The 26,818-nt window shown below is 42.8% G+C and overlaps 1 protein-coding gene across 2 annotated transcripts in view; it reads left to right on the forward strand.

Annotated features, from left to right (window-relative positions):
• The window catches only part of FIG4 (FIG4 phosphoinositide 5-phosphatase), a 444,470-nt gene that overhangs the window by 28,045 nt on the left and 389,607 nt on the right, over positions 1-26,818 (forward strand). The window contains exon 2 of one of the 2 annotated variants that reach the window (XM_073627061.1): positions 7,232-7,340. The exons of the other annotated variant lie outside the window; for it this stretch is intronic. Coding sequence (XP_073483162.1) covers positions 7,278-7,340 — 63 coding nt within the window. The 5' untranslated portion in view covers positions 7,232-7,277. The remainder of the gene's footprint in view (positions 1-7,231; positions 7,341-26,818) is intronic. 2 annotated transcript variants of the gene reach the window in all.

The following is a 26,818-nucleotide window of genomic DNA, read 5'->3' on the forward strand; positions in this document are numbered from 1 at the left end:
AACTATAAATTTATAAAGCTGAGCCATTTAATAATGTTATTATATTTAATATATTAACAAAGTTAAGTCTGTTGACGTGACAGTCGGCCAGTCATCATGTGTGTATATCAGATTTAAATATGTCCTACATGGATAAGAAAAGGCCTTGGGTGATGTATGCCATTCACAAAATCCTTCCCTGTAATTCATCCTGGGTACTGGCGTGTGCTAATAATTACTGCCTGGTAATAAACACCCCACATAAATTAAGCTTATAACCTGAAATCACATTAGACATAACAAGTGAGCGGTCGCCTATTTTATTCTGATATACACTATTAACTACAGTCTGCTCTGCAAAGCAATTCTTTCCTTTATCTGCAGAGGTCAGGAGTGAAACGCATTGCACGCAGCTCTTGGTATTGGAATAATTCTATGGATAGATCTGTTAGTGGAGAACAGCACTTTTCACCCTCCTAGGACACTTTTTCCAGAAGGCTTTGATAACCCAGGTGGCAGGGCTAGATTTGACTTTAGCGATGTACAGGCACAGTGCTCAGGACCAACAAAGGGGAGAAACAATTATGTGGACTGATGGATGGGTCCGACTCCTCACTGTTTTCACTCTAGGTGTCTGTACTGTGGTAGTAATTGAAGATTGAACCATTTACTTTTACAGCACCCTCTGGCTGTGCCGTCATGCTGTCGCTGTTTCAAAGAAAGCGGACTTTCTAGAAATGGTAAGGGCATGGAGTGCACAGCGGCAGACGTTTTTGGCTCCATGTAGAACACTGACCTGGTCTGAACTTTTATAGCCAGCTCACACCAGAACGCGTTGCAGGCAACCTGCAGTCTGTGCATGTTTCCCGCTCCGCATTGTGATCTGTAGAGGGTGCCAGTGTTCACTAAATGACACCCCAAACGCAATGCGTCTGCCTGCACCGGATCGCATAATACAGTAGTGCCATGCAATCCAGTTGCTGTGTGTTTTTTTGAAAGCAGTGCATCAGCTAGAGCTGAGCGATTTTCTAAAAAAAAAAAAAAAATCTGCGATTTTTTAAAAAAAACCTCGATTCACGATTCGAATTGAGTTTGGACACCGCGCCAGTCCTGAGGAGCTGCAGGCAGGAGTTTTTAGACGAGGCCATGCCAAAGCCGCAGCCTCACCTAAAAACTCCTGCCCGCAGCTCCTCAGGACCGGCGCAGTGACAGCGCCGGTCCTGGGGAGCTGCAGGCAGGAGTTTTTAGGTGAGGCTGCAGCTTCGGCCTAGTCCAGCCTCGCCTAAAAACTCCTACCCGCAGCTCCTCAGGACTGGCGCAGTAAAAAAAAAATAAAAAATCGATTTGCTTAAATTTTGAATCGTTTTGTCCTATCAACTCGATTCAAGATTTAAATCAATTTTTTCCCCAGGCCTAGCATGAGCTACTTTTTGGTGCAGTCTGGTGATATTTCAGTCCATTCAAATGAATGGGCTGAAATTGCACTGCGCTCAGATCACATGTGAATCTCCCAGCCCTCAGGCTGTATTCACACATGGGCGTTTTAAAATCGTGGGCAGAAGAGCCCCAATTCTACCCGTGATTTTAAAACACCCATGTGTGAAGGAGAAATCGAAAAACAACGCACTTTTCAGATGCCATTCGTTTGAATGGCACCTAAAAACGCGGTGCGGTTCTGCTCTGATTGACGCGTGATAAATCGCATTGTGTGAAGCATGACGCCTAAAAGAAGCTCCTGAACTTTTTTTGGGGCGACAAGCTTCACAAGACGTGGTTTGCCTCGATTGCAAACGTGTGGCCTGTCTAGGGAACTAAATGTCACATTCTTGACAGAGAAGTTCGGTGAAAGATGTACTTCCATCTGCATGTAAAAAAAACAAAAATTGTGGGATTTAAAGTGGTTGTAAACTCGAAAAAAAAATTAAATAAACCCAGTAAGACACAGGCATAATGAGCTAGTATGCACCGCATACTAGCGCATTATAAATTTTGACCATAGATCGAAGCTGTTGCAGCGTGACCAGCGACATGTCTCCCGGAGTTATTTCTGGACACGGCTGCTGAAGAAACGGCACAAGCGGGCTGTTTCTTCAGTGCGCATGCGCCGATGATGTTGGCGCAAGTGTATATGGTAAATATCTCCTCAACCATCCAGGTTGAGGAGATATTTACAGTACCTACAGGTAAGACTTATTATAGGCTTACCTGTAGGTACAAGCAGTGTAACTAGGTTTACAACCACTTTAAAGGGTGGCATTCATCACAGAAGGTGGAAGCCTTTAACTGCTTTAACACTAGTTTTTTTCACGAGTAGTCTCTGGGTCAGACCTGCTTCCATCAGAGTTTCCTCCAGTTTCCACGTGCCTTTCAACAGCGTAGGAAACTGTACCCTATGACACCTTGGCTTTCTTTTCATAGTCCTACACTTTCAAGGGTTATAAGTCTAACATTTACATTGATAACCTAATGTAACATTTACATTGATAACCTAAACATATTTTTTTTTAACCCCTGGCAGTTTACCTTTTTAAATAAATTCTGATTATTCATTGGACTTGAACTGCTTAAAGAGGAATTCCAGGTTAGATACATTGGTCCAGCTTGGGGCATTGGCTAGGTATAGTATATGCATAGTTGCCAGGGTGGATATATATCAATGATTTAAAAAAAAAAAAAAAAAATTAAAAATCACATTTTTAAAATTTTAAATCTGATTTTTTTTTTTAATTTAAATTGATTTTTTTTTTTAAATCAAATTTATTTTAATAAATTGCTTTTTTAGCAAAAATCTATCTAAAGATAGTTTTCTATTTAAAGCGGAGGTTCACAAAAAATGGAACCTCTGCTTTTCGGAACCTTCCCCCCTCTCCGGTGTCACCTTTGGCACCTTTCAGAGGGGAGGGGGGTGCAGATACCTGTATAATACAGGTATTTGCACCCACTTCCGGGCATAGACACCCGCGGGAGTCTACGTCTCTTCCCGTTTTCTCGTCCCCCCCCCCCGCTGTCTGCTGGGAAATGCGCAGTAGGGAACCAGGCTGTGAAGCCGCAAGGCTCCACTTCTTGATTGCCTTACCGAAGATGGCGGCGGCAGCATCCGAGGGACGGTACGGCCACGGGTGCCAACATCGCGGGCGCCCTGGACAGGTAAGTGTCCTTATCTTAAAAGTCAGCAGCTGCAGTATTTGTAGCTGCTGACTATTAAAAAAAAAATTTCGCGAGACTTCCACTTAAAGATACATTAATAATTTAGTTTATTCAGCACGAAATGGAGCTTGGTTATGTAGCATGAGGCTGTATATTCTGCATATTTACATTTTTGGTAAACTCATTCAATGAATCCAAGCTCTGCAAGCGGAGATAACATGCACTATATTGATGCATTCACACAATGTCATAGTAACCATGAGATAAAACAAAGTTCAGCAATATTCCTTTATCCCATTGTTTTGCAAATGTATGTACACTTCAAACTGTATGACTGAATTGGTTACGATATCGCTGTTTTACTAACCTGACAACTTATTAATCTAAATAGGAAACCATCATTTTGTTTGCAAATATTAAAGAGTCTACCAGCAAGAATAAGTCCTTACATTTAAAGAGCACCTGTCATTTCAGATCCATCATGGCAGCGCCCGTTAATGGGCATCCACTCACCTGTTGCCGCCACGTCCTTCACCTTGTTCTGTCACTGCCGCATCACCAGCAATCCCATTAAAGTGAATGGGACTGTCGGTGAGTCAACAGCGGGACAGAGATGACAGTTGCTCTTTAAAAATTATGATTTAAATCAAGCCTTTTTACGAGTGATTTAAATCGATTTAAATCAAATCCACCCTGATGCATTAGTTGCATTAGTCTGTTGGAATTCATCCTTAAATTTAAAAAGAGAGAGCGTATAAAAAGACTATAGGGATGCTACCAAGTAAAACATCATTCAAACTTAATACATTATAAGGCCCTTTCACACTGATACATTTCTCCTGCGTTTTTATATTGCAGGAAAAACACAGGAAAAATGTTTCCCTTTACATTCTATGGGACTTTTCACACCACTGTGCTGTGGAAGTGGTGTGTTTTGAAAAGTCCCTCAATGCTACATCCTTAACCGCACCAAAAACATAGCTTCCTATTGAATGGAAATTGTGGTAAAATCATGGTAAAAACGCACCCACGATTTATGTTTTTGGTGCATTTTTGAGTCACATGTCCATTTTTCACAGGTGCAAGCGGCACAGAAACGCACGGGAAACACATCGGTAACACAGCCAAATCACAGTAAAAACGCATATGTGTGTTTACTGTGATTATGCTACAGAGCAGTGTGAAAGGGGGCCTAAAATATATCAATTTACAAATAAATTGAAGCGGAAACCATACTGGTGTTGACAACTTAAAACATGGAAATAATAACATATTTTAAAATTTAGCAACGATTCATTGAATTTGAATCGCCAAGTTTCTAAGAATAAAGTTTTTTTTTTTTTTTCATAATACTTGGTAACATTACAAAAAATCTCAGGCTTCGCTGGTTGTCTGATCTGTATATGCTGCTTTTGCAACACCAAGTGAAAACCTCCCACCTCTAAGCATAATGGTAATTACAAACAAATCAGAAATATAATGGTGTTCGTATAGTTAAAAAAAAAAAAAAAAGTTATTCACGATAGTCATCCTTTCATTTTTACTTTTTGTGTGACTGGTTATTTCACAGTTAGGGACAATAAAACTGTATGAGGCAGAGTTTCATCATATAAATGGTTGTCAAGGGACAACTTACTTCCGGAAGATATTAGCGGCTGATTTGCTCAACGTGTATGTTTTGTCAAAACATTTAGTTTTAGAATTATTTTCTTTACTAGTTAAAGTTTAGAGCAGGGGTCTCCAAACTACAGGCCAGGGACCACATCCAGCCATCTACAAGACGGTGTCACAGACTCAGATGGGGACTTTGATGAGGACCCTGATGTAAGGGGGGACTTTGATGAGGACTCTGATGTAAGGGGGGCTTTGATGAGGACCCGGATGTAAGGGGGGACTTTGATGAGGACCCCGATGTAAGGGGGAACTTTGATGAGGACCCAGATGTAAGGGGGGACTTTGATGAGGACCCGGATGTAAGGGGGGACTTTGATGAGGACCCTGACGTAAGGGGGGACTTTGATGAGGACCCTGACGTAAGGGGGGACTTTGATGAGGACCCTGATGTAAGGGGGGATTTTGATGAGGACCCTGATGTAAGGGGGGACTTTGATGAGGACCCGGATGTAAGGGGGGACTTTGATGAGGACCCGGATGTAAGGGGGGACTTTGATGAGGACCCGGATGTAAGGGGGGACTTTGATGAGGACCCGGATGTAAGGGGGGACTTTGATGAGGACCCGGATGTAAGGGAGGACTTTGATGAGGACCCGATGTAAGGGGGGACTTTGATGAGGACCCGGATGTAAGGGGGGACTTTGATGAGGACCCGGATGTAAGGGGGACTTTGATGAGGACCCGGATGTAAGGGGGGACTTTGATGAGGACCCGGATGTAAGGGGGGACTTTGAGGACCCGGATGTAAGGGGGCAAAAAAAAGATAAAACTTTTGACTATGCACACACTTTAAATATAGACACTTTTCCTTAATTTTCCTGTAACCTTTGTGACATAGTTCAATATCTCCACTAACTCCCCCACCCCAGTGTAGCTGTCTTATCATATGTTTTAATATTGCTCTACAGCAGGCATGTCCAAAGTCCATCCAGTGGGCCAATTGCGGCCCGCTTTCCGGTTTCAAACGGCCCCGCTGGTAATTTGGGTATATCTATCTTTTTTGGACCCCAATGAATCCCCGAGCGCTGCGGGGGCCACAAAAGATATATACTGTATTTATTGGTGCTTCAGAGGGGACAGGGAGGGGACGGGACGAGTGCCGACAGATTACATACAGGAGAATCTCATGTTTACTCAGCGGCCTCTAATAGAAATTACCGTCTCCTGAGCTGTCATTGGACGACTGTTCTGTCTATTATAGGAGGCGGGATTTTGCATTAAAAAGGCTGCCGAGAAAACAGATTCTCCTGTATGTAATCTGTTGGCGCTCGTCCCGCCCCCTCGCCGTCCCCTCCGAGGCTGCAGATGGGCATGGATCAGGCTGCACTGATGGCATTGGTGAGGCTGCATTCATGGCAACAGCGAGGCTGCATTCATGGCAATGATGAGGCTGCATTCATGGCAATGGTGAAGCTGCATTCATGGCAATGGTGAAACTGCATTCATGGCAACGGCGAGGCTGCATTTATGGCAACGGCGAGGCTGCATTTATGGCAACGGTGAGGCTGCATTGGTGGGCACTGACCCTTATTTTGCTTCACAGTACTTCATTTAAAATGTAAGTTTTTTTTCCTGAAACTTCCCTCTTAAACTGAAGGTGCGTGTTATACGCCCATAAATACAAAATAACACGCCCGAGCTCATCCTTAGTCCTGAGCGGCGGTCAGGGATTCGTTGGGGGCCTCAAAAGATATATATACAGTGTATCCAAATAACACACCCAAGCTCATCTCTTCACCACACACAGCCACAAAGGCAGGAGAATTCTTGTTGGGCAGTGTATTATTACTCGGACGAACACACTTACACCGAATTTTAATGGTTCATAGAATGTCAGGCAAAATGGTCGCTCCTCACGCTTGTTCACTTCATGAAATCTGGCCCTTTTTGAAAAAAGTTTGGACACCCCTGCTCTACAGCATTCTACTTTACTGTGCTATCTATGTTTTAAAATGTAACTAAAGGCAAAACTTTTTTTTTTTTTTTTTTTCTCCCTTTGGATAGAATGGAGATGGATCAGAACACCTGTCCGTTTTTATTGCTGTCTATGCCCCTAGGAGAGAGATTTGTCTTATCTATTTGTCCTGTTTACTGTTACCTCCGAGACTAAAAGTGAAAGAAAATCACAAATTTTGGGTTGTCCCCAGAACAGTACTAGAGGGGCAATCTTCCATTGAAGACACATCGTTCTGGTGACAAATCTTTGGCGGGATTTCCTCTCACTTCCTGTAATGGCTATGGGACATGAAGTGAAGAGATACTGTATATACCCAATGGGACACAGATGGCAAAACAAACTGAAGGGGTCACCAACCCCCTTTACTCTATCCAAACTAATAAAAAGAAGTTTTGCCTTTACTTCTACTTTTAAAGTTTTCTAGTTTTGTTGCTGCGTACTTACTTTATACATATATATATTTTTTTATTTTAGATAAAAGACCTCTGCAATCTATGAGCTAAACTAGAGAATTGTCACAATGCCACCTGCTGCTCCTCTAATAAGTGGTATTCAAAAGCTGATACTTTATGAGACGAGAGCGGTGAGTAACTACATACTGGGCTTTATTACTGCTTTAGACTTTATTGTTTACTTATTTAAGTGTTACAACTGCCTGTTACAAATTTTAGCTTACTTCTTGAATGTTACCGAAGTGAATTAGGAACTATTTTACACTGTTGTAAATGTAAAACTAAGATAGTCTTGAAATAGGTACCGCTAAAACTCCTGTGTTTGGGAAAAGGAAAGTTTTCCCAATGTAAGCTCCCTACATTTTGAGGGTTTTAGGACTTTTTATTTTTTAAATTCATACTTTTCTATAGCTAGTAGTAGTTGGTTAAAGATGGATTCTAGTTATGAATATTTTTATGTATGTTGTAGTTACATTGGCCCTGTTTGAACCAATATAACTATGTACATACCTGGCCGATTAACCTGAAAGCTGGAAATCACTAAACATCGCTACTTCAGTGATTGCTTCCAGGTCCCGTGCTGAGCGAGTGAATTGCTGCATTCTGAACATAAGAAGTCAGCTGCTCAGCATAGGAACTATTCAGAGAATGCTTTGCATGAATGCAAAGCATGCTCTGATTGGGCGAGGTGGAGAGGCAGGGACAGCGACATCAAAAGCAGCAACCAGGAGCTTGGTATGGATTTTTACAGCCAGTGATTGGGAGCTCTGAAGGTGTACCTTCTCCCCTTCCCGCTGCCCTATAATAAAGAGTGTGCATTTCAGTTAGGCCTCATGTACACTGCTGCTGCTAAATGGACATCCAAAGGCGTTTGGACACTTTTTTCAACTGCCCCTGAACTCATTCAATGTTATCTTATGTGTCCATGTACATAGGTTCGTTTACTGTCATTTTTAGGCAGTTGCGTTTATAGGCTTTTTTTTGAAGGCAAAAAAAAAATGAGTTCAGACGCCGAAGTTTCAGATGCTAAACGCGGTAACCTACGTTTAGCCACGTTTCGTTTATAGGCATTTTTCGTTTTTGCCCATTTTAAAAAAAAAACACTTTTTTAAAAAAAACGCGGCGAAACGGACGGTTTAAACGTGGGTTACTATCTGTCAAGTTAAATCGTTCAGGAAAGGTTGTAAAACGTCCCGTGTACATGAAGCCTAAGGTCTCATGTACACTGCTGCTGGTAAACGGACGTTCAGAGGCAGTTGAATGCTTTTTTCAGCTGCCCCTGAACTCATTCAATGTTATCTTATGTGTACATGTACACAGGTTCATTTTAATGTCGTTTTTAGGCAGTTGAGTTTAGAGGCCTTTTTTGGAAAGCAAAAAAATTAGTTCAGACGCTGAGTTTAGAGGCATTTCAAGCACCATACGCTTCTAAACGCGGCAACTCGCGTTTCGTTTACAGGTGTTTTTCACTTGTTCACAATTTTTTTTTTTTTTTCAAATGCTTCTAAACGCAAACGCGGCATGTAAACGCGGCAAAATGGACATTTTAAACGTGGGTTACTATTTGTCAAGTTAAATTGTTCAGGAGAGGTTGTAAAAACGTCCCGTGTACATTAAAGGGGTTGTAAAGGTAATTTTTTTTTTTAAAATAACAAACATATCATACTTACCTTCACTGTGCAGCTCGTTCTGCACAGAGTGGCCCCGATCCTGGTCTTCTGGGGTCCCTCGGCGGCTGTTTCAGCTCCTCCCCGCAAGCATTTACCACCTTAATGCGAGCTCCCTCGCATGGTGGTGAGTGCTTGCGGGCGCGCTCCCGTGATACAGCCGGCGGCTATGGCCGCTCGCTGTATCACTCGGCCCCGCCCCCCGGCGCGTCGCGTCATCGGATGTGATTGACAGCAGCGCGAGCCAATGGCTGCGCTGCTTTCAATCCATCCACTGCAGCCAATCAGCGACCAGGCTGAGCTGCAATGAGGACGAGCAGCGAAGATTCGAGGCGTCAGGTAAGTAAAACGGGGGGGCTGGGGGCAGCGGTACTGTCAAAAGTTTTTTCACCTTAATGCATAGAATGCATTAAGGTGAAAAAATTTTTATCTTTACAACCCCTTTAAGCCTTAGGGTTAAGTGATAACACAACATTTTGACTTTTGCATCTGTTTACTCCTATATGTAGTATGTAAAAGTCAGTAATAGGTTTAGACTTACAAAAACAAATGAAACATGCATACAATAGCCCTTGTTGTCTAGATGGCTCATGGGTTGTTGCATGTTGTTTTATTTTTTTTTTACATTTTTTACATGCTACAGCTATACAGGATTGTTGTCATATATCAAATCATGCTTTAAATCTTATGTCACATATTTTGATATATGGTAACCTTAAAGCAGGACTGTTGTCTGAAACTCAAAAGCAGGGAGCAGGAAGGTTTTCTATTACAGAAACATACTACAGTGAGGGAAAAAAGTATTTGATCCCCTGCTGATTTTGTACATTTGCCCATTGACAAAAAAAGGATCATTCTATAATTTTAATGGTAGGATTATTTTTAACAGTGAGAGACAGAATAACAACAAACAAATAAAAAAAAAAAAAAAAGCATTTCAAAAAAGTTATGAATTGATTTGCATTTTAATGAGTGAAATAAGTATTTGATCCCCTATCAATCAGCAAGATTTCTGGCTCCCAGGTGTCTTCTATACAGGTAACGAGGTGAGATTAGGAGCACTCTCTTAAAGGGAGTGCTCCCAGTCTCAGCTTGTTACCTGTATAAAGGACACCTGTTCTCAGAAGCAATCAATCAATCAGATTCCAATCTCTCCAGCATGGCTAAGACCAAAGAGCTGTCCAAGGATATCAGGGACAAGATTGTAGACCTATACAAGGCTGGAATGGACTACAAGACCATCACCAAGCAGCTTGGTGAGTGGGTGACAACAGTTGGTGCGATTATTCACAAATGGAAGAAATACAAAATAACGGTCAGTCTCCCTCGATCTGGGGCTCCATGCATGATCTCACCTCGTGGAGTTTCAATGATCATAAGAACGGTGAGGAATCAGCCCAGAACTACACGGGAGAATCTTGTCAATGATCTCAAGGCAGCTGGGACCACAGTCCCCCCCAAAAAAAAAATGGCAACACACTATGCCGTAAAGGAATGAAATCCTGCAGCCCCTACAAGGTCCCCCTGCTCAAGAAAGCACATGTACAGGCCCGCCTGAAATTTGCTAAACAGCGGGTGCGTGTCAGAACAAGTCTGATCATTGGAGGAGAGTACAATGAGTTCCCAGCATAGCTAGAGAACTGACCACGCTGTGCTCTCCTGCTCCGTTTTTACTAGGAAAGCAAAGGGACTAGCAGGAACACCAGGGATTTCACATAAAGGAAGCAATACAAAGAGAATGGGATACTTTCTCATACAAGTACATGGTACAGCAAGCACGTATCAGGAATATGTGTTGGGGTAACAAACATTTTAATATTGATAAATGTAAAGTTATGCACTTGGGGGCTAGAAACATGCACGTATCTTACATACTAGGAGGTGAACAGCTGGGGGAGTCAGTGGTGGAGAAGGATCTGGGTGTTCTGGTAGATCATAAGCTTAATAGCATGCAATGCCAAACTGCGGTTTCCAAAGCAAGCAAACACCTTCCTGGTATTAAGAGAGACATGGACTACAGAGAGAGAGATATCATTTTGCCCCTGTACAACTTTTGCACAGTACTGTGTATAATGTCTATACGGAATAGGGTCGGAGTAGGTGTTAGGGGGGGGCAGCACCCAAAGCAAAAGCATTTGTAGGGGGTATTTTGGTCTAGGGGACAATAAAGCATAAGTTTGACTCTGCTTGTTGGCAATTTGCTAATCCAGAAATACCATTTGCTTACTTGATTTTGGTGCGGGAGGGTTATTCCCAAATACACCCATTTCACAAATTTTATTTGTGAGAGATGACAATCAATAAAAAGAAGATTTACCGCGTTGGTTTTAGAAAGTGAACCTGCCCACAACATATGAGGAGGATAATAGATTCTGACTTCAGTGAATTACTAAGAACTCACTGATTACTTATTACCTAGAATTCATCTTCAGCTTCCATGGAGAGCCATGAGCTTTGTGTAGTCTGAACGCGGCTCTGATGTAAGATGAGTTAATATATCAATTGCTTTTTTTTAAAGAACCTCTTTAGTACTGTGGAAATAATATGGTAACTTTGTATGTTTATTGAACAAGCCACAGTAAAGGCTCCTACAAAGTTACCAATTACAAAGGCAGTTTATTGTACTGGTTACATTGTATCTTGTGGTCATGTAGGGTGAGTTTGTTTCTTTTGATTATGTCTCAAGTGGTCACCCTTCTGTTAACTTAATAAATACACAGCTTTTGTTTCAATCAACTTTTTTTCCAGCACTTTTAGCACCATTTATAAATGTATGAAATTAGGTATGCCATCTGTTAAAGAGGAACTGCAGTCTGCTCACATAATTTGTAATAAAAACATCTTTGCCATTCTGAAGCTTCCCTCCAACCACTTTGCATATTACTTTATATATATTGTGATTCTGTACTTGCCAAACATGCTGCAGAAATCTCCCTCCACTGAGTCTGGCTGCAGCCATTTTAACTATGGGAAGCTGAAGCTGCTGCCTGTTCACTTCCTGGATTTACACAGACACACAGAGGCACACCTCCTCCAGCTCTGCAGCTCCCATTATCTCTTTTATGACTCATCCCCTCTCCCTTTCTGGCAAACTCTCACAAGAGTGAGAGAGAGAGAGCTGTGCATGATGTCATAAGCCTAGGCTTTTTACCAGACAAGAAATAAGAAGTGGGCTGTAAAAGGTATTTACTGGCAGAAAAAAAATGTTTAACTATCCAAAGTTAAGACAACAAGGGCAGAAGATATAATAGATGGAAAGATGAAAAAATGACTGAAGGTCCGCTTTAATGAACTGATAGATCAGACTCTTGTATTACATGTGCAAGTGCCGTTATTGCAAAGTTGAAAGCTTCCGTGATACAAAGCAATAACACTTAATCTTTTAAATGAAACGATTTCAAGCACTAGGTCCTGAAAAAGATTGACCTAATTTGGTACTTTTTGTTCGTGTTCCTTGTCAAATGCATTTATTTATAGTTAAATTCGTGTTGCATGAACCTGGCCTCAACTTCTTATATTCTTTACAAAAACTGTGCTTTTTTTTTTTTTTCTTTTTTACAACTTTTCCTGTTTGCAAATTCTGGGAGCACGATAACCAATGTGAAAAAAAATGTGGAGATTCCCATGATTCTTACTGGATGCTACATAAATTTGCCCATGCCTAATTTACTGGATGTTGTGCAAAGGTTGAACAGATCCACAAGGTTTCATGATCCTTTCAATGTGGTGGAGAATAGTTCTAAAGTTAGAAAAAAATATAGATATATTTATTTTTTGTACAGTTCAAGACACAGGAATATTTATAGATGACATTGTTATATGCTCCAACATTCAGGTGATTGGACCCCCTTATAACCCCTCCCAATTCAGCAATCATCATTTTTTGGCTACTGTCCTTGGGTGAGGGATGTCTCCTTTCTAGTGAGGAAGCTTACTGGATCTACGATTTTTTTCCTGACTGCCCAACAGTAATACATTCTACTTGCACAGCTCCTGGATCGGTGCCCTGGGTATGCAGCGGAGACTGTGCCCAGACCCCGCAGGAGAAGAAGCTGGACTCACCTGCAACATGGCTTTGGAATGGGACCCTGCTTTTGGCACTCATCTTGGTACTTTGTACAGCGCATGGGTGCCCTACAGGTCCAAGGCAGGGGCCAAGCAGTCCTACATGCCCCTTAAAACAGCTGCATCTCTGGGTCCTTGACATTTGTTTGCTCTATTTCCCACCCCTTATTGTGTTGCTTTTGGACATCCCATTCATCTATGAATATCCCGTACTGCATGATAAAGAAAAAGGGGTTTTTGTCTTGACGTACAGTACTTGAATTCTATTTCTTTACATACGTACAGGACACAAAACCCTCCTATCTGTCTGTAATCCTCTATTGCTTACTAAAAACTGAGGATTGTCAGGCGTGGAAGGGGTTATATGAGGGTCCTGACAATCGCTTGAAGGTAGGAGTATAAAACCCAGTTGTCTATGAATATGTCTGTGTTCTGTACTGTATTTCAAGAAGAGATTTTACAGTCAAAGGTCCCATTTTCTATGCTATGACTAGCTCCTTAGGTTTTACCTGTACATTTATATCAACTCCTGCTCAACTTCTACATAATTGTAAAATGAAATGTCTACATTTTACAAAATTCAATTTATACTGCCATATCTTTACTGGAGATTATTCTTTTCTTTCTCTAACCCGTTTTATTGTCTTCTCTGCATTCATTCTAAAGGATTTAGACCACAAAAGTATTTTATTTCCTTACAATTTAAAATGGAACTATAGGCAAAGCTTTTTTTCATTTTGGATAGAGCAAGGAGGGGTTATAACCCTTGTTTTTTTTTAATTATTATTGTTTTGCCATATGTGCCCCATTGGGGAGATTTACCTTTTTATTTCTTGTCCCATAGCCAAAACAGGAAATGAGAGGAAATCTCTACAAATTAAGGGAATCCCCTGGTGTCCCCCAGGCTACCAGAACTAGCATCTCCATTGGAAGATTTCCCTTCTATTACGTCTCTGGGGACATCCTGAAATTTGGGATTTTCTTTTACTTTCAGTTTCAATGATAATGGTAAACAAGACAAATAGAGAGGGTGAATCTCCCTAACAGGGGAACAGACAGCAATAACAACTGACAGGTGTTCTAATCCCTCTCCACTCTTTCCAAACCTAAATCAAAAGTTTTGCCTTAAATTATACTTTAATTTTCTTAACATAAACCTTGTTTGCACTGACAAAAAAGTATTGTATGCTATGTTCTAGCCATCAAATATGACTCCTTTAGTTTGGTAATTTGCTGGAATGTGTAAACAGTTACTTGTAACACAGTGATGTGCAACCAGTTTGAGTTATCTGATCAGTATTTGACTGCATTCAAACCGCAAAAATATTTAATCATTATTTAATTAAATAATCATATTAACAATAATAATAAAAAAAATATAATAATATGTATTTATTATTTTTTTAATATTAATGTGGATCATCTCAATTATGACAGTTGACAAAGTTCAACCTGGCTCCCAATATTGTTCTTAGTAAGTCATTTTCCTCTTGCAGATACTTAGAAACTGATTGGTTGCCATGCACAGCTGCTCCAGTTTTGTTAAATCCCCCCCCCCCCCCAGTATTTATATATAATGATGAAGCAACAGTACTGTGGGGCCGACCCATATAAACCCAGGAGGGGATTCTTTGGCTGATTACATCACACCACAGGGATCTGAAGACCCTTTACAGACCTATTTAAGTGCAGACCTATTTAAGACCTTAAGCGCAGTAGTTTATTAGTTCTCATAAAAACAAAGATAATATGCATGTGTGATCCAAAAAGCAGCATGTAATGCAGTCCCACTAGATCAGTGGTCATTAACCCAGTCCTCAGGGCCCACTAACAGGCCAGGTTTGCAAGATAACAAATACATCACAGGTGATATCATTTGCTGCTCAGTGATTGCAGTATTCTAGTCTGCATCTCCCCAAGATAATTCATAAAACCTGGCCTGTTAGTGGGCCCCGAGGACAGGGTTGATGACCACTGCATTAGATGACAGCTTTTTCCCTGCCCAGGCACTTCCTCATGCAGATAGCCTCTTGCCAGGAACCATGAAGGCCACTGTGGACAACATGGAGATTGTCAGGGCAGAAGCAGGGTGCCAGCATTGTGTGGTGATGTCACACAAGCCTGCCTAACACTTACAGACTTTGGAATAAATAGGCTCCGGGCACCATTTTTGGGGCGATTAAACCAGTGCCGCCATATTGGTAGAGACCAAATGTAAAGTGCATAGCAGTGCCATCTTGCTGCAGACCAAATAAAGGAAGCTTTAGAGTGCCATGTAAACGGGGACATAATGGCCTCCCTCTGGGCGCCATTTTGGGGAATATATTAACGGCACCGCAATAGTCTCCACAACGTAAAAAGAAAAGGACAAAGTAATTTGCACTCATTTTGTATACAGTTTTCACTAGGGGTGCAACGGATCGTCACCGATCCATGATCCGAACGGTTCAGCGTGTTCAGATCAGCACACATGCACTCCGCGGAGCGCGCTGCCGCCTCGACCTTAGGAAAGGCCGCGCTTTGGCCTAGCTCCGGAGCGGCAGCCATCTTGGTACACCCGGCGGCCGTTTACCACGCGATTGCTCCGTCAAATGATGGAGCGATCACTTGTACACAATACGGCGTCATGTCATGACGCCGGTTCCTCTCTCCCCTCTGTGTACTGATCTGTACAGTGGAGGGAAGAGATCAGATGGCAGCAGTGCCAATACTCTGCCATACCCTGCCAAAACTCTGCAATGCCCTGCCAATACTCTGCAATGCCCTGACAATACTCTGCAATACCCTGCCAATACCCTGCCATACTCTGCCATACCCTGCCAATACTCTGCCAATATTCTGCCAATACCCTGCAATACTCTGCCAATACTCTGCAATACTCTGCCAATACCCTGCAATACCCTGCTAATATATTATTACAGTGGGGGAGATTGCGGATATTACAGTGGGGGAGATGACGTGGATATTGCAGTGGGGGAGATTTTTTTCTGTTGATCCGAAAATGATCCAAACCGTGACTCCTGATCCGAGAAACGATCCGAACCGTGAGTTTTTTGATCTGTTGCACCTATGTGATCATAAAAATGTAATTGCTGTGATTTTACATTTCTTCCTACAAACATTAAAAAATGGGACAAGGCAATCATCGTAATTCTGAATTCTAAATGATCATGCTGTTTTTTATTATATACACTTCCAACTAAAGTAATCCTATTTTGGATAACTATGTATGGGCCCTTGGCTTTATAAGAGCTTGGTTATTCAGTTGCACTGCATAAAGTAATTAGAACATTTATTTATGATTTCTACAAACTAATGAGAACGAATCCCAATGTTGCTATGGATAAATTATTAGCTGTTAGTTCAGGCACTTCACTTGGCCATGGGGATTTGTGCAGTACAGAAATTACTGTATAAACCTGGACCAGCCTATTGAACTTTTGTTTAAAGAAATACTGTAAGTGACATAAAGTAGATATTGTTTTTTTCTATGTGTATTTTTTGATACACCTATGAGGATTATTGTAGTTTTGGCACAAAAAATCATTTACATAATATCGTATGTAATAATATATACCTGCCTTTGGAAGTCAGTAAAAACCTTGATATATATATGTGTGTGTGTGTGTGTGTGTGTGTGTATTTATATAGTATTAGTATATTAAAAAGTTGTCCAGGATGGGAGACCCGTGGCTGTAGTAATGGCAGCATTGTGACATTTTTAGGCCTCATACCCACAGACGTTTTTACAGTTTTTTGCAGCTTAAAAACGCCTCCCCATAGCTGTTTTTAAGCTGCAAAAAAAACCCCAGGAACAGTGCGTTCTGAGGCTCCAGCGCTAGAGCTGTAAAAATGTCAGACTCCAGCAAAAGGTGTTAAACGCGATTTAACGAGGCTCAACGCTGTGTTAAGCTTGGTCTGGCGTTTCTGTCTCTAGTCAAAATCAGTGGTTCCCTATGGGAGCCCATTGATTTGAATAGAGGTCACACCAGAAGTCGGATCAGGAGGATCTGACTTGCGGTGCGACTTGTGTGCTGAGAATCTTGGGGGGGAACTCAGCTAAAATTAAAAAAAAAATTGCATGAGGTTCCCCCACCAAGATGATACCAGACCCTGCGGTCTGGCATGGTTTTTGAAAAAAAATGGCGTGGGGGTTCCCCAAGATCCATACCAGACCCTTATCCGAGCCAGCAGCCCGGCAGGTCAGGAAAGGGAGGGGCGAGTGAGCCCCCCCTCCTGGACCATACCAAGCCTCATGGGGGGGTTGGTGCTTTGGGGCAGGGGGGTCCCTGCACCCCCCCATCCCAAAGCACCTTGTCCCCATAATGATGAAGACAAGGGCCTCTTCCCAACAACCCTGGCCATTGGTTGTCGGGGTCTGTGGGCAGGGGGGCTTATCAGAATCTGGGTGCCCCCTTTAACAAGGGGTCCCCCAAATCCCAGCCCCCCACCCTATGTGAATGAGCATGGGGTACATCGTACCCCTACCCATTCACCTGGGGAAAAAAGTGTCAATAAAAAAACACTCTACACAGGTTTTTAAAGTAATTTATTAGGCAGCTCCGGGGGTCTCTTCAGAATTCGGGGGTCTCTTCTGACTTTTCCATGTTCTCTGGCCTCTTCTTTGCGCTCTCCGGCTTCTTCTCCGCGCTCTCCGGCCTTTTCTCCCGCTGTCTTCTGCCGGGCTCCTCCACTATCTTCTGCTCTTTTGCCCGCTCTTTTGCTAGCTCTTGCCCTGTCTTTTCCGTTGTCTTCTTCCCTCTTCTCTTCTTCTGGTGTTGACTTAACGCTCTCTCCCGCTGTAATGCCATTCACGCGGTGCGCAACAACTCATATAGGCATGGGGCGGGGTCACCGGGTGATGTCATCCGGTGACCCCACCCCTTATGATGTCACAGTCCCGGGGTATGATGGGACTGTCCATGGGCATGAGGTCTAATGGTTCGGTTATAAAGTAAGAAGTTTTTATCCACGTAAGACCACATTATTAGCTCCATTCTTTTCTTTGCTTATGTATCCTTGGTTATGACTAGCAGGAAAGACTTACTTAAAGCATATCTTTCACGGAAAGGCAAGGTCTGCTTATTACAAAGTGGCCCTCTGCTATCCAAAATTGCTGCATTCATTGTGTAAAAACAAAACATCTCTTGAAAAAGGGTTGGAAAATGAATTTCCCTTAAACCTGACTTTCACAAAAGAGATGGTAATGATCCCAGATCCCACGAGAAGATGCTTCAGCACAGCTCAGGGGTGTCTTCTTGGGAGATTTTGGATACTTGGCATTCCCAGAATTTTGCCAGGTGGATCAGGTAGTCACACTGACGCAGGTGGAAGCCGGGGTGAAGAAAGTGAATTTCTAACTTTTTTGCACAAGTGTTTTTAAAGGATTAATGTGATTTTGGATGGGTACAGTGGGCACTATGTAGCATGATAACCTTCAATTTTTATACAAGGTCTGCTTTAACCCATGTATTGATATAGACAAGAAGCTTCTAATGTCTTTTGTATGGCTTGAGGAAACAATTCACTTTGAACATATTTGATAAGGGAATCAATTTTTGTTTGTAGAAATGGCACACTAAAACCATATTCATCTAAGAAGCTCCAGAATCTGTTTATTGTACCATAAAATCCCAAGCTTTATGTTTCCTTTGACTGGCCACAACCGTTCACTTTAAGAAAACACACTTCACTATAATCTTGAAACCATCGTTGTTAAATCATTGTTGTTCGCATGTGTTATTGGCATAAGCTTCAAGTAGCGAGGCCTACAACGTGCTTCATCTGTGGGTGGTGGTGTGGGCTTCCAAGTGAAGTCTGTCTGTTGGCAGCATGTATGGCCCCACAAGCTACACTTTTCTGTAGAGGTTATAATTAGCTTATTATTTTTTTTCTGTCAACAATATTTGCAGGGATATACATCTAACCTTTGCTCTAAACATCTGACATGTTGCCTAAATGTAAACTCCCAGCTTGAACCATTAGGTAATTAGACTTTCCAATTTGATAACTGCAGTATGACAATTAGCTTCATTAGTTGCACAGCAACCGAAGCAGAGTCTGTTGCGTAACAATTAATGGTTATACACCTTACGGCTAACTTCTGCAGTTTCAGTGCCATTTGCTGGCCTGCATACCGTGGGGGGGATTTAAGAGTTGCACATGGCTTTTTTTTTCTATTTCAAACTGTGCTTTGATCTTTCTATATCAACTTTACAGTTTGACTTTGGTGTTTTTCTTTTACAGTAACATAATTTACAATAGTTTATTGCATAGGTACTGTACATTTTTGGCATAGAGCAAGGGTTTTTAAAGTGGATCTTCTCCTTCCCAGTACATGTTCTTCCCTTCTCCGCCTGTCACCTCCTCTTACACAACTGGGTATTTTAGTTTTTTTGGGGGTAGAGGAATACCTTTCTCAGGAGCCTGTTCCCGTATTTCCTTATTTTTCACCTAGGTGACAAGTACGCAAAAGCTGTCTGCAGACACCTAAGACATCCAAATCACAAATCCTAAGAAGCTGTGGAGTGTTCTGTGGTGAATCATCAGGAAGGGACGCCTGAGTCTTCATTGTTTTTGGAGACGGCCCCCTGATGAGGCACCACGGTGCATCATCACGTGGGCTGGCTACAGGAACCTGGAAGAGAAAGCTGGCCCCTTTGGTGACACCAGAAGAGGATGGCAGAACGGGACCAGGTGTGCTGCGGCGGAGTGCCGGTTGACCGGATGTGTAAGTATGTTTATTTTTCATGCACAACCTGGCTATATAGACTGGAGGGGCAGGGATTACATACATGCCTCTATTACCATTTATAGGACATTTTTAAATAACGGTGTAAATGCATGTATTGATTTTAAAATGGAGCTCCACCCAAAAGGGGAAGCTCCGCTTGTTTGCTACCTCTCCCCTCGGTTGCCACATTTGGCACCTTTCGGGGGGGGGGCGTTAACCTGTCAAAACCCACTCCCACTTCCGGGTAAGATTGGCGCAATCGTTGTGCGGCAATCTGTGAAATTTCCGGCCCCTCCTTCTCCAAAAGCTTCCTCCCCCGCTGCCTTCTGGGAGACACACAGATCCCAGAAGACAGCGGGACCATTCAGAAAGTGCAGCGTGACTCTCGCATACGCAGTAGGAAACAGGCTCTGAAGCCGTAAGGCTTCACTTCCTGTTTCCCTTAGTGAAAATCCCGGGCCTACACCTGGACCTGATGGACGGATCGGCTTTGGGTGCCTACATCGCAGGATCCCTGGACAGGTAAGTGTCCGTCAGCAGCTACAGTATTTGTAGCTACTGATTTTTTTTTGTACAGGCTGGAACTCCGTTTAAGTGCTATAATTCACATGTACGTTTTGACTACATTCAGGTACATTTAGAAAAAAATTAAATCTGTGTGTCCAGGGGTAGATTGGATACTCAGACTGCATGTAAGCACCGGTACATTTAAATGCAGAACTTGATCTGGGAAGTGTAACGTTTGCTTATACTTCCCAGATCAATTTTTCTGTGTTTAAATAAAACAAATGCAGGCGGCTAGTGAATGAATGAATGATTTGTAAAGCGCTGCAAATGCGAACTGAATCGCCTCAAGCCGCTAAATGCGTTTTGTGTTGAACAGCTTCTTAGAAGAGGAAGGTTTTGAGTTTTTTCCTGAAGGTCAGATGGTTTTCTTCCATGCGGATGTGAGTCGGAAGAGTGTTCCATAGCCGAGGTCCCTGGACTGCGAATCTGCGTTCTCCCCTTGCTTTGTAGCGGTAGTTGGGAACGAGGAGGAGGTTTTGGTTAGATGATCGCAGATTGCGATTGGGTGTGTAGTGTTTTATTTTCTCTCGGAGGTATTGAGGGGCGTTACCTTGTATGCATTTGTGGGTGAGGCAGAGGGTCTTGAATGTGATCCGATCCTTTACCGTTAGCCAATGTAGGCTCCTCAGGGATGGGGAGATGGACTCCCAGGGTTTTTTTCCTGTTAGCAGCCTTGCCGCCGCGTTTTGAATGGCCTGTAGGCACGCAAGCTGATATTGGGGTAAACCTATGTAGAGTGAGTTTGCTGTAGTCGAGACGAGAATTGATGATTGTTCCAACTACTGCTGCTTTGTCCTCTTCTGGTATAAAGGGAATGAGTCTGCGTAGCAGGCGGAGGCGGCGGTGAGATCCGCTAACTACTGATCCTATTTGTGCATCCATTGTCATTTCTAAGTCAAAGATAACTCCGAGACTCTTGGCTTTGGTGCTCGGAGAGATGGTCTGTCCAAAGATGGTGGGAGGTGTCCATGGAGTCTTGGTTTTGGGATTTTGTATAGTGTGAATGTAGTCTTACTGTACTGGGAATCATGGAGAGAAACATTACCAAAATGTCAGCTAAGCCGTACAAAGACAAATAACAGTGGATGTAAAATTAAAAAAATGAACACCCAAGACAGTAAATGCATTTGCTTCAATTTAAGTATAGCTGTCAATGTTTGCTCCTTTGTAAAGCAGAAAAAAAAACATATTGTGACTAAAACAATAATTATATTTTAAAACAGATAATTGATTTTTGAGTGTTCATCCAATGTAAATGCATGTACATATAATAAAACTTTTTAACCACTTGCCCACTGGGCAGTTCTACCCCTTCCTAACCAGGCCAATTTTCAGCTTCCAGTGCTCTCACATTATGAATGACAATTACTCAGTCATGCAACACTGTACCCATATGAAATTTGTGTCCTTTTTTCCCACACAAATAGTGCTTTCTTTTGGGGGTGTTTTATCACCACTGGGTTTTTTATTTTTTTGCCGTATAAAAAAAAAGACTGAAAGTTTTGTAAGAAAAATGCATTCTGTTATAAAATTTTGCAAACTAGTAATTTTTCTTCATACATTTTGGCCAAAAGTCATACTGCTACATTTCTTTGGTAAAAAATAATCCAAAATCAGTGTATATTATTTGATCTTTGTGAAGGATATAGAGTCTACAAGCTATGGGGCCAATCATTGAAAATTGATCACACCTGATGTACTGACAGCCTATCTCATTTCTTGAGACACTCGGGCCAGGTTCACACTTGTACGACAAACGCTTCGACATTGGGAGCTCATGTCGCATGACGTGTGAAAAGCAATGTTTCCCTATGAGAGCCGTCTTAAGTGATCCGACACGTGATATGTACAATATAACTATCTTTAGCGAATTAAAGTGCACATCAGGATTCACATTAAGGGGGGACTTCAATTCCTAGAATGCCCTATCGCATAAGAGAATGCTCTGGATATTGGCTGGGGGGCTGGGTATGCGTCCCCTTAGCACCGATGATGTACAGTTGCTTGTGCCAAAAGGATTGAGTTGTATGGCGTGAGTGAGATAAGAAGCATCCCTGCCAGCATAGAAAACACCAGGGCCCATAAGAATTGACCACAGATGTGGGGACAAGTCTAGCACAAAAAATATATATGTGTCTGTATGAGAACATAACATATTCAATCAAGGGGGTATGCAATATAATTGTGAGTGTAGGTGCGTCGCCATGTCATGCAAGTGCATACATGGGGGCAAAACAAACAGTCATAAAAGGTATCGTAACAGGGGCACACCATTCCCAGAAGGTCAGGTGGTCCGGACAGTAGGATATGCAAGAAGTGAGAGGGCAACATGACATAAAGTCTGTCATAGTACTTACTCACAATGGCCGTTTGGTATAGGTACCTCAAGCGTAGAGTGCCGTGCGTTCCTGGCTCTCCAGCAGTAAAGGATTAAGCTTACCCGGGTTCCCCCTCCAAGAGCATACCAGGCCCTTCGGTCTGGTATGGGGCCTCTGGATGACATCACCCGATGACCCCGCCCCATGCCAATATAAGTAGTGGCACACTGTGCACCCAGCATTAGAGCGGGAGAGAGCGTTGAGTCAACATCGGAAGAAAAACAGAGGGAGAAGGTAGCAGAGAAGACCCAGCAGAGGCAGAAGACAGCGGACAGAGAGAAAAGAACCAGAGAGAGCTAGAAGACCCGGAGAGGGGAGAAGAACCGGCAGAGGCAGAAGACATCAGTGGAGGAGGCAGAAGAGCCGGAGAAGAGATCGGAAGAGATGCCGGAGCTGCCATAATAAATTACTTTAAAAACATGTGTAATGTGTTTTATTTTTGACAATTTTTTTTAAGTGAATGGGTAGGGGTACAATGTACCCCATACACATTCACATAAGGTGGGGGGGCCAGAATCTGGGGGCCCCCTTGTTAAAGGGGGCTTCCAGATTCCGATAAGCCCTCTGCCCGCAGACCCCGACAACCAACGGCCAGTGTTGTTGGGAAGAGGCCCTTCTCCCCATGAACATGGGGACAAGGTGCTTTGAGATGGGGGGTGCAGGGCCCCCCATGTTGAGGGCATGCGGCCTGGTACAGTTCAGGAGAGAGGGGGCGCTCGCTCGTCCCCATCCCCTTTCCTGACCTGCCGGGTTGCATGCTCGGATAAGGGTCTTTTGGGGGAGACCCAACGCCATTTTTTCTGCATGGGGATTTCCCTTAAAATTCATACCAAAGCGAAGGGCCTGGTATGCTCTTGGAGGGGGGAACCCATGCCATTTTTTTTTTTTTTCAAATTTGGCGTGGAGTTCCCACTAAAGATTCATACCAGACACAAAGTGCCTGCATTTTCGGGATCAAAGTCGCATCCCTGTTCATTGAAGTCGGACGGATGTCGGACTTCAAGTCACAGGGCAAAGTCGGATCCACAGTGCACAATGTGCATCGCACTTGACTCGCAAGGCAGTTCACATTGCAATATGCGAACTGCTGGGAGTGTCAATAGGTCGTTAATGACACCCCCAAATCAGTTTGCATATTGCAGTGCGAACTGTCAGTTCAGACATGAATCGGATCGCATGGGTGTTCGCTGGGTGATCCATTCTGGTGCCGACCAAAAAAAGGGTCCCGTGAGAGTTTGGTCTGAATGCGATGCAAATTCAGCCATACTATCTGTATGGCTGAAATCGCATCGCACAGACATCACTTGTGATTTGCACTGCAGTGCGGTACGACTCACATGCGATATCGCACAGCGCACCAATGTGAACCGAGCCTCACAGGTCAGGAAAGTACAAATACCCCCCAAATGACCTTTTTTGGAAAGTAGACAGTCCAAGGTATTTAGTAAGAGGCATGGTGAGTTGTGAGTGGTTTTTTTGAAGTTGTCATTTTTTCCCCACAATTCTTTGCAAAATTAGGATTTTTGTTTTCCACCAAATTGTCATATTAACAGGTTATTTCTCTCACATGGCATATGCATACTTGCAAGTACACACCGAAACACATTCTGCTACTCCTGAGTATGGTGATACCACATCTGTGAGACTTTTTTTTACAGCCTAGCCACATACAGAGGCCCAACATGCAAGGAGCACCGTCATGTGTTCTAGGGACATGAATTACACATCTAATTTCTTGACTTCCTATTATATTTTTGAAGGCTCTTGAGCACCAGGACAATGGGATTGCCCACAAAATGACCCCATTTTGGAAAGCAAACACCCCAACACATAATCTAGGAGGTATAATGAGTCTTTTGAACATGTCAATTTTTTTCACAAGTTTTTGGAAAACGTGGAAAGATAATGAAAATGCATTTTTTTTTACACAAAGTTGTCCATTTATAAGATATTTCTAACACATAGCATGTACATAGCAAAAACTACACCCCAAATACATTCTGCTACTTCTGAGTATGGTGATACCACATGTGTGAGACTTTTACACACCCTGGCCACATACAGAGGCTCAACCTGCAGGGAGCACCTTCAGGTGTTCTAGGGACATAAATTGCTAATCTAATTTCCTGACTACCTATTACACTTTTGTGAGGCACTAAGGGCACTAATGACACTGAGCGCTGTAGTGGCACTGATGAGCACTGTGACACTGATGTGACATGGATGAGCACTGAGATGGCATGAGGCACAGATGATCACTGATGTAGCATGGGTGTGGCACGGATGAGGCTTGGATGGGCATGGGTGTGACACGGATGAGCACTGATGTGAAATGGATGTGGCGCAGATGAGCACTGATGTGGCACAGATGAGCACTGATGTGGCATGAATGAGCACTGATGTGGTATGGATGAGCACTGATGTGGCACGGATGAGCACTGATGTGGCACGAATGAGCACTGATGTGGCACGGATGAGCACTGATGAGCACAGATATGGCATGGATGAGCACTGATGTGGCACGGATGTGGCCTAGATGAGCACTGATGTGGCATTGATGAGCACTGATGTGCACTTATATGGCATGGATGGGGCACAGATGAGCACTGATGTGGCATGAATGAAGCACGGATGAGCACTGATGTGGCATGAATGAGCACTGATGTGGCACGGATAAGCACTGATTTGGCATGGATGAGCACTGATGTGGCACGGTTGAGGTATGGATGAGCACGGATGTGGCCTGGATGAGCACTAATGTGGCCCGGATGAGCACTGATATGCACTTATGTGGCATGAATGGGGCACAGATGAGCACTGATGTGGCATGGATGAAGCATGGATGAGCACTGGTGTGACACGGATGTGACACGGAAGAGCACTGATGTGGCACAGATTAGCACTGATGTGGCACGAATGGACACAGATGTGGCATGGATGGGAATGAATGAGCACTGATGAGGCATGGATGGGCATGGATCAGCACTTTGGGCACTCCAGATCCAGCCCACTAACGCTGCTGCACAGGCTCCCTCTTCTGCGCACATGCTGTACCGATCGGTTTGAAGAGAGCTGAACCAGATATCGCGCTGGTTTGTTGACAAGTGATCACTCTGTCATTGGATGGAGTGATCACGTGGTAAAGGGTCGCTGTCATTGGCCCTTTTCCCTGATCCATGATGCACTAGGTCCCGAGGGGGCGTGCAGGAAGCACAAGTTTGGGAGGATGTCATTGTACACCCTCCCAGAACTAGTTGGCTGTGCTGTAGCCATTATTCGGCTATGGCATGGTCGGCAAGTGGTTAAAGCTGAACTCTAGGCAGATACAAAAGACAAAAATTAATGCATCTCTGTATTTGTTAAAGTGGTTGTATAGGCTATTTGTTAACTTTTACCTACAGGTAAGCCTATAATAAGGCTTACCTGTAGGTAAAAAAAATATCTCCTAAACCCATAAGTATTTCATAATGAGCTAGTATGCGGTGCATACTAGCTCATTATGCCTTTTGCCTTACAGGGGTAAAAAAAAAAAAAATGTCAGCGGGTATACAACCGATTTAATACATCATTACATGTGCCTGGGCTTAGCAGCCAATTACTAAGCCTGAGCACTGTCACATGACATGAATAAGTGAAGTCACAACTCCTCTAGGTCACCAATACAACCAACTTAATTTCTGGATCAAATGAGTCTTTAAAAGTCATGTCACTGTGAGCCAAAAAATAATGGAAATGGATGTGTCATCTACCAGCTCTGCTCCAATCAGCAGGGGATCTGTGAGCTGATCAGAACTGAATCTGCCCCGTGTAAAAGGGGACATAAGGGTCAAGAAAAATACATATGCAAAAGATACAAATATAAATGATAATTATGCAGCTGATAAGGATAAATATCTACTGGATACTAAGCGATCACTTTCATCTGTTGAAAACAGTTTTTTTTTCTGGTAAATGCAATATGTTATCCATGTCTAACGTCTAAGCAAACTGATTTATGTTGTGAAAGCCCAAATGATTAGCCTATTTCTTTTTACATCAATGTAAATTGTTTAATCAATGACCTTGTCTTGACTGGCCATTGATTTGTATGTATTTTCTTCCAGGTAGCATGTATTTTGGCAATATGTAAAATATCATACATATTTAATATACCTTGCAGTGTTCTAACTACTAACAAAAATTGACCCATTCATTAGGCA

The sequence above is a fragment of the Aquarana catesbeiana genome, linkage group LG04 (assembly GCF_042186555.1).
Source record: "Aquarana catesbeiana isolate 2022-GZ linkage group LG04, ASM4218655v1, whole genome shotgun sequence".
NCBI classification, from domain to species: Eukaryota; Metazoa; Chordata; class Amphibia; order Anura; family Ranidae; genus Aquarana; species Aquarana catesbeiana.